This window comes from Centrocercus urophasianus, unplaced genomic scaffold (genome assembly GCF_019232065.1).
Source record: "Centrocercus urophasianus isolate 14NV4802_14NV808 unplaced genomic scaffold, USGS_Curo_1.0 seq_21, whole genome shotgun sequence".
Taxonomy (NCBI): domain Eukaryota; kingdom Metazoa; phylum Chordata; class Aves; order Galliformes; family Phasianidae; genus Centrocercus; species Centrocercus urophasianus.
The window spans coordinates 1,469,869-1,483,635 of record NW_024884767.1 but is presented as its reverse complement, the minus strand read 5'-3'; the positions used below and the strand labels follow the sequence as shown (position 1 = coordinate 1,483,635).

General features: G+C 41.5%; 2 protein-coding genes across 4 annotated transcripts in view; one reads left to right on the top strand and one right to left on the bottom strand.

The window, feature by feature from the left end:
• Positions 1-4,439, top strand: part of ACOT12 (acyl-CoA thioesterase 12) — a 29,299-nt gene extending 24,860 nt beyond the window's left edge. For all 3 annotated transcript variants that reach the window (XM_042822826.1, XM_042822825.1, XM_042822827.1), the window contains exons 13-15: positions 1,120-1,254; positions 2,345-2,471; positions 4,059-4,439. In XM_042822826.1, coding sequence (XP_042678760.1) covers positions 1,120-1,254; positions 2,345-2,471; positions 4,059-4,193 — 397 coding nt within the window. In that variant the 3' untranslated portion in view covers positions 4,194-4,439. The remainder of the gene's footprint in view (positions 1-1,119; positions 1,255-2,344; positions 2,472-4,058) is intronic.
• A 17-nt stretch (positions 4,440-4,456) lies between these two features.
• Positions 4,457-11,240, bottom strand: ZCCHC9 (zinc finger CCHC-type containing 9). Its single transcript, XM_042822828.1, has 5 exons — positions 10,908-11,240; positions 9,660-9,810; positions 9,323-9,415; positions 8,684-8,752; positions 4,457-6,566 (listed from the first exon to the last, which is right to left on the bottom strand). The coding sequence occupies exons 1-5, from the start codon at positions 11,205-11,207 to the stop codon at positions 6,451-6,453; spliced, it is 729 nt and encodes a 242-aa protein (XP_042678762.1). The 5' UTR covers positions 11,208-11,240; the 3' UTR covers positions 4,457-6,450.
• Between the last annotated feature and the right edge of the window lie 2,527 nt (positions 11,241-13,767).

The window sequence follows — 13,767 nt, the reverse complement described above, 5'->3', positions numbered from 1 at the left end:
TAGATAATTGTATATTAGAAGGGTTAACAAGAAGGTTGTATATAACTGGATGTCCATATATGGCAGACACTGTGAGAAGTAAGCCAGAGCTGAAAACTCCATTGTGTTTGTCCTTTTTGGGATGATGATGCTTAGCTTCATCACACAAAGTGAGAATGCCAGAAATTAAGATCTTCAAAATGTGCATTTTAAGGAAAGTAATATCTTCCAAAATGTGCCTGAATGGGTTTCAAAATATCTGTAAAAGGTGTTTTCTTAATTTGCCTTATATTGTGTAGAATGATGACCAGAGGCAATTGAATTTATATGATACTAGTTTAAGTAAGTAAGTGTTTTCTTAAAGTAGAAGCTTTTTCAGTTAATTATTCTGCCTTGGAATACTTATATTACAGAGTGAAAATAAGTGAAAGTATAGGAATATTTAAAATTTGTCATTTTCTGCCTTAAATGGCTTGAAAAAATGAAATCTGAAGAAAATTGTTGCTTTTCCATATGTAGAGCCAGAATTTTGGATTTCTTACAGCTGTATTGAAGCCCAATTTACTAGTGAAAATGGAACCCCAACTTAGTGGCATTTATTGCTGAGGCAATAGAGGCTGAAGTGAAATCAGTTATTGCCAGGGCAAAGGAAAATTCTGGGGTTTCTTTTTTTGTACAGGAAACTTAGAGTTAGTCATCAGTACTTTCAAGAAAGAGTACGTCCTACTGGGTGGCCCTTTCTGAATGCAGCAGGACACACTTTGAATAAAATTTTGCTAATGTTTCCTAATTGTCACTCCTGTGATATGTCAAATGGACAATATTTGGTCAGTCAGCAAGTATAATGGCATGAAAGCTAATTTTATTCCAAATAGGAATTAGTATGCAAAATATGGGCTTTTAAGACCTTGCTCCAGCATTCCGCAGCACTTTTTCCAGTTTTGTGGACCAGAAATGTTGTGTCAGGTGAGGATTGCATTAGAACTTAGATATTTTGTCTCTGTATTCTTGTCACGTTTTCTGCATCAGCAGGAAAACTATACATTGAACTTTAGGCTGGAATACATGTTCAGTTACTTTTCATAAGAGCTGTTGCTGCATATGACAAGTACTACATGCGTGTACTAAATGCATTTGCAGAACTTGTGAAGTCCTACAGGCTGTGAGTGAAGAGGACAAAATATATTACGTTACCTCACCACCTCCACACATGAGTGGCCATCAGCCCAGGGACTTTGTGATTCTTGTGTCTCGAAGGCAACCTCTTGAGCCCAGGTGAGCACAGAACTTCAAGTTGAGCTGTGAGCTCTGGCCCCATAATTTGATTTGCTGCTGACCTCCACCAAGCCTGTTGTTCGATGGCAAAGATATTTAATTTCTTAAGATAAATCAGATGAGCGGCCGATTCAAAATATACATGGATACCTGAGACTGCACAGACAGATCTATTTTGCAAAGTGGACATACAATGAAGTGAGTTCAAAGCATCCCAGATTTCTAGCATATTCTAGCATTGCTTCTCTGATAATGACTGTTCAGGAGTGGTGTACCATGACAGAAAACAGGCCCGAGTTCCAAACGGCACCTTGGCAAAGCATGTTCAGATCCAGAAGTACATGATTGAGAGTTTGTTTTTTAAAAAATTACTTTGTAGTCTTATTTAATGTAGTTCTGGAAGAATTAGGGAAATGCTTGGACTTCACCAATACCTCAGTGTGATACATCTATTGTGTCAGAAAATGTTGCTGCTAAATGTTGTTAAAAGAAATCTGCTGATTTAACATAGATTGATTTTTCGTTAGATTTCCTTTCGTTATAATGAAATATGGATAAATGGGGCTGTTTAGTCTATTTTGTGTATGTTATTCCTTATTTTCACTATAATTTTTTATATTCTACAATTCTTCATGTTAATGGTACATCACTTCTATTCTGTACCTTGCTTGGATTCTTTTCCCCACATCTGGGAACCTGGATTTGGTTTGTCAGTGCTGGGACCATATCCATGTCTATCCATGAACTAAGGCCCTGATGCTGTAAACTTGGTTCATGAGGAGTTGGGGGAATTGGGGAAAAAAAAAAAACACCACAAAAAAAACCCCCACAAAGCCAGACAGAAAGGAAATGTGTTGTAGCGATCATTCTTTTACTTTTCACACAAGTCCTCATGATTTGAGTCAGTAACAAAGCATTTTCAAGATAAATGAGCTTTTTTTACATGTTTTAAGCATACAGGAGCATACTTGCCTTAATATAAAAATGACATCTAATAAAAAAATTTTGTCTGTAGTTGAGGTCCTTTACATGCATTCCTTTTAAATATATATATTTTTTAAAAAGTTATGTTTTTCTGCTTGCACTGCAGTGAACCATACATAGTAGCTGTGAAGTCAGTAACCCTGACATCTGTGCCACCTTCTTCTGAACACTGCAGAAGTGAAATCCTGTGTGCTGGATTCCAGATCTACAGTGACAGCAGCAGCTCCTGTAGGGTGAGTTGCTCTGAAGGCCTCATCTGTGCCTCCTTTCCTTTGGTGCTGCATGTGCATGTGATCTTATTTGAGCTGACAGTCTAGAACAGTAGTAACAATAAAGGAATCAGTTTATCCAGACATCTGTTAGGTTATCTTTATTCCACTGTGTGGAATTTGTTTTGCCCAAATTCAGCCAGGGTGGAAGTTAGGAATGAAGTCAAACTAAGCACTAAATAGAGACTGGCAGCTCTGGAGAATCATAGAATGGTTTGGGTTGGAAGGGACCTTTAAGATCATGTAGTTCCAACCCCCTGTTACAGGCAGGGACACCTCCCTCTAGACCAGGTTGCTCACAGCCCCTTCCAGCCTGGCCTTGAATGCTTCCAGGGAGGGGGCATCCACAGCCTCTCTGGGCAACTTGTTCCAGTGTCTCACCACCCTCACAGTAAATAATTTCTTCCTTATATCTAGCCTAAATCTCCCCTTTTCCAGTTTAAAGCCTTTTCCCCTTGTTCTGCCACTGTACAGTGTTACAAAAAGTCCCTCCCCAGCTTTCCTGTAGGCCCCTTCAGATAGTGGCAGGCTGCTATAAGGTTCCCCTAGAGCCTTTTCCTTTCCAGGCTAAAGAGCCCCAGCTCTCTCAGCCTGTCATTGTAGGGAAGGTGCTCCAGCCCTTTGATTATCTTTGTGGCCCTCCTCTGAACCCACCCAGCAGCTCCATGTCCTTCTTGTGTTTGGCCCCAGAAGTGGTAGCAGTACTCCAGGTCTCATGATAGCAGAGTAGAGGGGCAGAATCACCTCCTTTGACCTGCTAGCCACACTTCCCTTGATGGAACCCAGGATACTGTTGGCCTTCTGGGCTGCAAGAGCACACTGCCTGCTCATGCTGAGTCTTTCATCAACTGACATTCTCAAATCCTTCTGCTCAGGCTGCTCTCAAACCATTCTGGGCCCAGCCTGAATCTGTTCTGGGTAGTTCAATTAATCATAAAATAAGCTTCTAGAAGGGTGTGCATTCTCCTGATGTTTGATGGTGCTTGTCTGCCCTCACTGAGTACAGAGGATGCCCAGGGAATAAGTTCTCATTTAATGTTTACTTTCTCTGTCTGTAATTATGCAATCTGAACCTTGTCCCTGGACAAGCAACAATGTCTCTCTCCTCTGTTGTTTTCCAAGTTCCTAACTTTTTAATTTCAGAAAGTGTATTTCTGAAAACATTGAGTATCTCTCACTGGCTGAGATTCTCTTTTCAGGCAACGGTATTGTTTGTGAAACACATCTGTGGGAGGTGAACTAGATGATCCTCATTTGTCCTTTCTAATTCGGGGCACTCAGGGAATTCCATGATATATTTAACAGATTAGACAGTGTTTCCTGCTGAGCTCCTGTGTATATGTATGTATATTCTTTAGGACCTGGCATTCTGATTACTGTAAGACTATAGAGTCTTTTTGCTGAGCCTTGCTTTCACTTTCACAGTGCTTCTAGTGCTTATGTGCATCTGTTCTCACCCACAGAAACTTTGATTCTCAGCTAGTCTCTGAAATAAAAGGGCTAACTATTGCAGTCCAGGGTTCTTAATTTATATTGTTTTTATTTAAACAGGTGTACTACTTCAATCAAATGACATCAAGTCTTGTGCCTTACTTAGCTGCAGGTCTTACTGGCTCATTAAACACCATTGAAGACACAGCTTTGGAGTGTATTAAGTTCTTGGAGCTGAAGGGCAGCAAGTACTGAAGTTAACACAAATCTGTGAAAAGAGTGTGAGAAACTGTCAAGCAGTATTAATTTAAGTTTTTGCATATGTGTTAATTGTTCTACAAGTTACTTTGAGTCATGCAGCTGACAGTGGACTAGAGCTGGATTTTGTGTCAAATTAGGATTAGACTGCATGCTCTAAATTCAAGTTTTCTATTAAAAAAAAAAGATTAAGGCACAAAGGTTCAAGGAAAGGCTGGATGTTGTGTTGAGGGACATGGTTTAGTAGGAGCTATTGGGAATAGGTGAACGGTTGGACTGGGTGATCTTTTAGGTCTTTTCCAACCTTGGTGATTCTATGATTCTATGAAATTCTGCTCTTAAATCTTATTTCATTGTTGGATTGGGCCTGGTGACATCCAGTCACCAGTTACTAATTTTAAATTAGTAAATACTAATCAGTCTAATACGCAGAGGACTGGTACTACCAAGTAGCTTGTCCACTTCTCTGCTCAGTTTGCCCAACTCCTTGCATGTGCATTACATGTTCAGCTACTACGCCCTACAGCAAATGTTTGTCATCTGTTAATGCTTGTAGTTTGTCTGTGTGAAGAAATGTGAAGTTCCAAACCCACAGCCTCAGTGCCTTGTCCTCAAGTATCTCAAAAGCCAGTTCTGAGCTCAAGTTTGTTGTCTGGTGTTAGTTCTGCGTTCTCAGCAGGATTCTGCATGAACTAACTTTAATGATAACCAATTATTTAGAAGCAACACCTTCATTACCATTTAGCTTTCTGTCAAAGACAGTTGCTTATTAATACATAATGCAAGCTGAAATTTAAGAAGGCACATGTAAGGCCTTCAGAGCACTGCCTGCAATACAGCACTGAGAAGCCTGATGGCACAGGTGCTTGAGTCCACATCTGTACAGTGGAAGGAACCACAGCACAGAGATGCAGAACAGCACCTGCCAATGCTGTGCCCAGACCCCAGTTCAGAATGAAAGCAGCACGTGAGCGGAGCTTGGAATGTACTCCTCTACTTACACTGTGCTTGCCTGTTCAACTTAGATGACAGAATAAGATGCAAGTAAAACTCTGTCACTGTCAGCTGCACAGGAAGAAACTTGAGAACATATGGAGACCTACTGCAGGAACTCCATCTTTCATTGGCTTGAGGAAATTTTGAAATTTTGATTTCCAAGTGCAGGCTGCTTTCTCTATAATATATATATCTCCACTATGAAGTAAGTACATGTAACTAACAGAAGGGAAAGTTTACTTCCAATACCCCAAGGGACCAAAATACTAAAGATCAAGATTTTTGGGTGCTTTTCTTAAAAAGTAAACTACGCAAGCTCCCTTGCTCTCCAGCTACTGGCACAGGCTCTCCAGGGCAGGGGGCACAGCCCCAAGCTGCTAGAGCTCAAGGAGCATTTGGACAATGCTCTCATTGTCATGGGGTTTGGATTTTGAGAGGTCCTGTCTGGAGCCAAAGGTTGAACACACGATTCTAATGGCTCTCTTTTTCAAGTGAGTTTCATAACGCATATCTGAGAAAGAGCATGATTTGGCTTACTGGTGAAGTACTCAGGTAATTAAACATGCATAATCTATCAGATTATTGCACGTACACACTAACTGATCCATCATGTATAGCAGGAATTGTACCCCCAAGCTCTCCAGATAGAAAGCTCAAGTCACATAAGGTGTAGCTTTACCTGATAACTTAGCTGTCAGACAGCTCAAGTGTGCACATACACTGCACAAAATCATTCAAAGAAACAAAACCAATCTAGAATCCAATTGATATTTAGAAAATGCCTGCAACCCCTTTCAAAGAGAGGCTTAAGATCAGCATCATTGTATTCGTCTCCAATACAGCAACATCCTTAAGGTAATGCTACTGATCACCTAAATCGAATGGTCATAAAGCCCTGTGACAAAATGCATGTATCCCTATGCTTTCACTGCAACTACACTGCATGTTAGCAGAGGAAACCAACTTTCCTCTTTAGAGAATTAGCAGAAGAAATGCTTTCCTGCAAAAAAAATAAAAATAAAATAAAAAAATTAAAAAAAAAAAAAAAAATTATATAAATAAACACCTTGATGCATTTCTGTTGTTCCCAGATTTTCAGTCTGCTGGATGCGTCTGAATTGAACTGAAAAAAGCAGGGATACAGACCCAGCAGCAGCAGTGTGCTTGGTTTTCAGGAAGCAGCAATCCACTCTACGCAGTCACTTCACTGAAGTGAAGCAGTGCACAACCACTGCAGCTTAGCACCCAAAGGAGGCTTTCAAAAATTAATAACTTTCAGTACTTTCACTTTGGGTTTCTGTAGCTTAGTTGTTTCTGTTGTTTCTTCATCATCAGCACTCATTCCATTGGCCCATCGCCCAACTGTAACCTGGTCTGCAGAGTAAGAAACAAGAGTTTATGGAAAGACTAAACATTATCATCAGATTGAGCTTTCAGATTTGAGAAACATTTGGCCCATAAGGGCCTGCTTTTGGTTCAGCAAAGATCTCTCAATTTAGACATCTGAAACCAATTGCCTTCAACAAGTGTGTGTTTGTGTTTTGTACCCTAATCCCCCCCACCACAGATTTTAAATGTTCCAAAATCTTATGCATCCCTTCCTATTTGACTGTCCAAAAATTCAGAGGGTACACAAAATACATTAACTCTGAAGTCCTAATAACTCTTGTGTGAAGATTTCACAATGTGTCAGGCATCTCTGACTGTAAATGAAAGCATTCTTGAAGAGAGAAAAATCAAGAAAAAATTACATTTCTCAACTTACCTCCCTAAATGTAAACAAACACTTTTCCCCTCCCCCATTTTAAATATTATTTTGACCAGTTCTCTTTCATACTGTTCATTATACTGCCCAAAAGCAGAAAGAGTTGCAGGGATGTTTATTTTAACCTTGTCTACAAAATTACAGTGGCTCTACAAATCAGCACTTGCTAGCTCCTATTAACTGTCATACATATGTGCACACTATTCCAGACTGGACCAAGCAATTTAATGACTGCAGCCACTCATGTGAAGGAGCAACTTCTTACAGGTTGCCTTCCAGACTTCTTGCATAGTGGATCTTTGCTGGTCAGCACTACCCACTGCTCAGGAGCCTTTGGTGGAAAGAGATGGCTTGACTTTCAGCAGTGCTGTTTCCCACAAATATTTCTTTTCTCCTACAGCATCTGCACAGGATTTCCATTTACAAAAGGTATTAAGCATGCAAAAATATTTTGCTGCTAACAGAGTGTGCAGAAGCCCAGCAAGAGACACCACAGATTTGCAGCAGTTCTCTGACAGGCACCGTCCAAACCAATCTGCTGTGGCTGGTAGGTTTGGCAAAAACAAAACAAAAACAGAAAAAAAACCTAGGTTTCACATCAGAAACTTCTGAGAGCAGTAAAGACTCAACCTTATTCGTTCCAAACTAGCCAACCGGCACACATCTAAAATGGCACAGATGTGCTCTCAAACACAACACCTAGATTATACTGCATCTGTATGATCATTTAGAAAAAGCAGTTGAAGTACAGAACTCTGCTGCCTTTGTAAGTGTTTTTCACATCAATTCTTCAGAAACTTATGGCATATTGTTAACCCAAATGTTCTGCAAGTAGGAAAACCAACAAATGTTTCATCACTTCAGTAATGTGTCGTTCTCCAAACCTTGGACAGTTTTGCCTCTCTTAAATTATTTTTTTGGGGGGGTTTTTTGTTTTTGTTTTTTTAAAATAAAAGATACATAGAGTATCTTCTATACATATGAAACAGAAAGGAACAGATTTCTTCTGTCTAATGGTTTAAGAAAAATAAATGCCCTTAGATCATATCCTGGCACATAAATTGTATACCCCTATCATAATTAATATATTACAAAAATGCATTCTAATGTGTAACACATACTGACGAATTCAGTGCAAACCAATTTGCAAGGAGGTAAAAAGAAAGAACTATCAGTGAACAAGGGAAGCTGTTCACCCAAAATACTTTCTATCAATGGCCTTACCACAAGGGAGGGCTCGGTTAAACATCAAACATTTCATTAAAAGCCAGTCAGCTAAGCAGAATTGTAATCTACTTTTCTATCTGCACAGTTAGATGAAACCAGCGTATCAGCTGGCAAATCAAGCAGGACTGGCCCGCAGTCTCTTCTCACAGCCCTTTCTCAGATGACTTAAATGCCTGCCTGCAGATGGAGCTTAAAGCAACTGCCAGAACCACCACACTGCAATTGAAAAGACATTCAGCTTCTTCACACAATGTGCCTGCAAAATAAACCAATTCTGCATTTTTTCTATTACAGCTGCTAACAATGTGAACAGCAACATAAAGAGACATTTACTCATACAACCCTCAGAAGCATACAAGCTAGATTTTTTTAAATTGAAAGTTCCTTTTGCCTAGCAACTCACTGTCTCCTCTCAATAGCACACATTTTTAAGGGCAATGTGCCATCTTGTTACTAGAAAGCTCTCTACTCGCACTCTATGCCACCTCCTGCACCTCACCTAAGTTCTGGTTTTCCGGACAGTCTTTTCTGTAATGCTCGACAGAGCCACAAAGTCTGCAGCAGCCACCTGTTAAAAGATAGAGTTGGAAAATAAAACAATACAAACCCACTCTTCTGCTCTGGAAAATTTTTGTATTACACTTCTGTAGTGACAACCTGTAGAAAAGATGCATCTCCTCAGACAAGTCAATGCTCCTAAGCACTATTACATAACACCTTGCAGCAAATGAGCATACAGCTTTAGGAGCCAGCACACACACCTTCCTAGGACTCTGTATCTTACAGATAGCACCCACATGTAGTAGCAAGGCTCTGTCAATCACTGAGTTGTACGTAAATTGAAACACACATTGGCCACATACAAACAGATTATGGTTTTTTTGAAATACTCTTGAAACTGTCAAGTGTAAGTAAATTCTCATACTCTGAACTTCACCTCCTCTTTAATGCTAAGATCAAAATTGAAATAGGAATCTCCAGATAGTGAATACTAATGATGAATTCTGTCGATTTGATCTGTATTCACCAAGAATAAAAGACATCTGAAAGTTGCTCTTCTTAATCCAAAATGTTTCTTGGTTCTGTGTCACATAAGTAGGAAAAATATGTTTTATTTGCAACAGATCACCACACTCACCTTCGGCATACAATCCTTTGGGATTGTCAGGACATGACCTTGATAGATGTCCCATCTCACCACAGATGAAACATTTTGCATATGGAAACGCACCTGCAAAATTCCACAGATTACAACAAAAGTTAAGAACACTGTATAGTCACAGACAACTCTGAAAACATTGTAAGAAACAGTATGATATAGGATAGTGTAACTGCAACGCCAGGTTTGTTGTTACAAGACTGTATTCCTTTAAACATATTAATCGCTGTCTGCAGAACAGACCACAAATGAACGTATCAGTAGGAAGAAAACTCAGACCAAAGCACCCCGCAAAATGCAAACTTCTGAATCATACCAACAGCTGGGTCTATCTTTGCCTTGCATTTGCCAATGTCATGCTCTGTGGATCCACACCGGTAACAGATTCCTGTACCCATATCTTGACTTTCCAGTACAGCTGGACAATCGGCAACACCATGGCCAGGTTCCCTGCAGTGGAAACATACCTTTAAAAATAAAAAATAAGTTACATGCATTTTTATAAGCAGTTCACAGAGCAAAGCAGAGCACTTACAGGTGGCATAACTACAGAGTTTTCTTACTTTTGTTATCTGATTATCATTTTTATCTGCCAGATTTCCACTTGGTCCCAGTGTATCTTGGCTGAAGCCTAGGAGGTGCTAATAAATACATACCTCTTGCACTGACATTTGAAGTTACTCCAGTATGTTAAGCCAAGGTTCAGTGAATAGCTCAGAAAAACAAACAAAAAACCAGCCTAACAAGGCCTCTAGGCTTTTCAGAAGGCAAGTATATCAACAACAGCTTAACACTTCAAACAAAAATGCTTAAGACAAAAGAGCCATTGCAGCACAAACAAATTAACTGCCAGTGGTCTCTGCCTCTAAACAAGGTGATTATTGGTGCTTTTTTCCTTCACCAGTAACGCATGCAGGATTTTTGTCCCAGGCCACTGGGAACTGAGCACTGCAGCTGAGTGACAACTTCTGATCCTCACTGCAGCAGAATTAGTTCCCTAAGATTGTTCTGGACATGTAAAAAGTAAACACAAGCAAAAACGTGTCAGTACTGATGTCTCAAAAGCTGCTTATATGAGTTGCTGCATTGCAACTCATTATTAAACAAAAACTCATGGTAGTTTGTATGAATGAGTAGCAGTCACTTTCTTTGCCATTGCAGAGTCCATTTAGAATAACTTAATGAGCAACCACTTTCAGGTGGTCTCATTTGGAGTTTGCTGGAGATCTCACTCCAGTTCTCAGGCAGAAGGTGCTGCAAAAAAACGATCCCATAACATGATGAAATTGCAAACGCACACAGGAACACTGCACTGTCACACAGAGAGACAGAAAACACATTTCACCCGGGAACAAGGCTGGCCATTCCCCAAAGCGCTGCAGATCAGCACGTAAGCAGAAAAGGCATGCCAAGGGTGAAATTCCCTTAAACTGCGTGTACTTAATGAAGTCCACTTGCGCTAACTCACTTTATAGAACCACAGGACCAAACCTCAGCAGGGATTCAACCCCACTTAAGGCTGAGATGCTCCCTTCCCCTCTACCACCGCGGGCACCCAGCTCACCATGGCGTTTTTCCTTGCCTCCTGCCTCCTCAGCCTCCTGCCTTCCCGCCTACGGTCCTTCTTCAGGGCGGCCGCCGCCACCGCCACCGCCACCGCCTCCTCCTCCTCCAGCCCCCGGCCGCTCCCCGCCTGCTTCAGGTGCGCCGCAAACCCATTGACATCTTCGTTTTGGTACGTTTTTTTCCTTTTATTCTTCCTCTCCGGCCCGCCCTCCGCGGGCCCCGCCGCCATCTCCTCCCAGGGCGTGGACTTCAGCGCCTTGCCGCCCGCACCGGCGACCTTCCGAGCCCACCTGGTCATAGCTGCAGCTGTCCTCACAACTCCCGCCGGAAGCGGAACTCCGTCCCCGCTGCTGCCGGCGCGGCGTGTCGTCACTTCCTCCTTCCACCGGAAGGGCAGCTGCCGCTCGGCGTTCCCTCGCCATCTTGGGGGGGGAGCTTGTGTGTGGGGACTGATGTGTGCGCCTGCGGTGGCTGCACTGCCTGCTTTCTTCTGGTTACGCTTCCTAGCTTTATAGCAGAGTTCTTGCAGGTCGGGAGCTCTGCAGGTGCAGTTGTGCTGGCTTAACCGCTTAGCCTTGAGTAAAAATAGTGCTTTATCACAGAACCATGAGGTTGGAAAAAACCTCTTAAGATCATCGAGTCCAGACATCAGCCCATCCCCACCGTGCCCGCTGACTGTGTCCCTCAGTGCCACATCTCCACGTTTCTTGTTAACCCATGGGTACAATGAATGACTCCACTGCCTCCTGGGCAGCCCATCCCAGTGCCTGTTCACTCTCACTGACAAGAAATTCTTCGTAATATCTAACGTGGACCTTCCCTGGCACAACTTGAGGGCAGTCTCTCTTGTCCTAACACTGTTACGTGGGAGAATGGCCCAAGCCCTGCCTTGCTACAACATCACCTTTCATCAGGAGTGGTGCTGATGGCATCAGAGTGGTCCCTTCCTGCTGAACCTGATTGAAAGCCCAGAACCAGAAAACTCCCAATGGAATTGGAATTGGTCACACTTCTGTCTAGATTGTCCCATTAAGGTCACAACCTAAGCCTCTGGGACTGCATTGTTCTAAATCCCAGCAGAGCAACGGAAGAACAAAATACAGTAAGAACTTGATTTCTCAAGTCAGTCTTCTTAGCATTTCTCTAGATCTCCACTGCCATTCTTGAATGGATAGAAAAGCTGGACAACATTCCTTCTTTATTAGTCATCTTCAATGTTTGTTACTCCTTCGAGAAGCAGACGTGGTGTCCTTTGCTGATTTTCCAAGGCTTTGCTTCCACTAGAGGGAGATAAATGTGCACAAAGAGGGCACTGATGTTGTGTGTTTTTGCTGTTAAGCAGCATCACCAGCAAGAACCAGCACGGATTTGGGAGTAATAAAAAGTGTGTGTTTTGCAGCCAAAGATAATGAATGCTATTTAAAAGCTCCTGTTAATAAATTAGGAAATAAAATCAGAAGGACTCCAGATTTGATTTTAAAACTAAAAATAATAAATTTTGCCAGTGAAGTTACAGTTCAATTACAACTTGAGGTCCTGGCTTTTCTTACAGAATACTGCTGGCAAATCTGTAGTTCGGGAATGTCCAAAACTAATTCTCATAAATGGCTACTGGAAACAGCACCAGTGCATAGTATGGAACATAAAAGTAGCCATGGGTCCCGTAGACATCTAACACAGCTTCTGATCTCCTCCACACCAAACTTGCAGCAGATAGGCCTTCAGCTGCCCTGCTGGTAAAACAATACAGGGAAAAGCTGAAGAGCAGCATCAGCAAGAGCAGTAGAGTTCTGCTGAAGTACAAGTACTGTCATCTCTTTTTGCGGTCTGAAATCTTCTGTGCATTATGTCCCTACAAGACAGTGCCCCTTAGGGTCCCCAGTCACGTTTACAGCCACTGAAGAAAGCTGTTTAGTATCTTTCTGCTGAACCAGTAAGACAGCATTCCCTGTACAATAGTCTTTAGCAGTAATCACACCTGTGCTGGTTTGGATTTTAGTTTCAACTTAATTTCAGTCACCTGGTAGCTCTGCTGCACACAGGCAGCAGGTGAGAAATGAGCAAGACAGCAACCATGAAAATCATGGTAAAAATGTATGACTTCTCCCCCCCCCCACCCCACCCTCCCTACTATACAGCATTCAAAATGCTGAAGAATTGCCTGTCCACAGCACAGTCGGGGCAGCAGAATCTAAAGCATGGATGTCCAATCTTTTGGCTGGCTGGGCTGTGTGGAGTGACGAGGACCTGTCCTGGGCCACATATAAATAAGAAATATTTTTTTTATTTTTAATACATAACATTTTTAAATACGTACTTTTAGTCTTGTGCTTTTATCTGTGTTTTAGATTTTATAATAAAACATGTAACTTCTTTCTTTCACACACACACAAAAAGAAAAGTAGCAGTTAAATACACAATTTACAAATTCTGAGGAAAAGTGAATTAATGTAGGTATATTGAGCGTTTTCAATAGGCAAGAAGAAGGCTGAGTTGCTTAATTTTTTTGGTTTTTTTTTTTCCTCAGAATTCTCACACAACTGCTTGCCACACAGCCTTCAAACATTTGGTTTGGTACAAGACTATCAGGGAAGCAAAATACTTCCCACTGTAAGTGAAAATCAGGTTCGTGGCCACTTGAGGAAGCTGAGCATCCATGAGTCTATGGATCCTGATGAGATGCATCTCAGAATCCTGAGGGAATTGGCTAATGCGGTTGCCAAGTCACTCTGTATGATACTTGAAAAATTGTGGCAATCAGATGAAGTCCCTGGTGACTGGAAAAAAGGTAACATCACATCCATTTTGTAAATGGATGAAAAAGATGACCCTGGGAACTAACAATTTGTCAATGCTAC

Excerpts from the sequence above, each read along its gene's own strand:
- ZCCHC9 (XM_042822828.1), bottom strand. The coding sequence starts at position 11,207 with ATGACCAGGTGGGCTCGGAAGGTCGCCGGTGCGGGCGGCAAGGCGCTG. Across the intron at positions 9,416-9,659 it reads AAAGATAGACCCAGCTGTTG|GTGCGTTTCCATATGCAAAA; the intron begins GTATGATTCAGA and ends GGAATTTTGCAG. Across the intron at positions 8,753-9,322 it reads CAAAGGATTGTATGCCGAAG|GTGGCTGCTGCAGACTTTGT; the intron begins GTGAGTGTGGTG and ends ATCTTTTAACAG.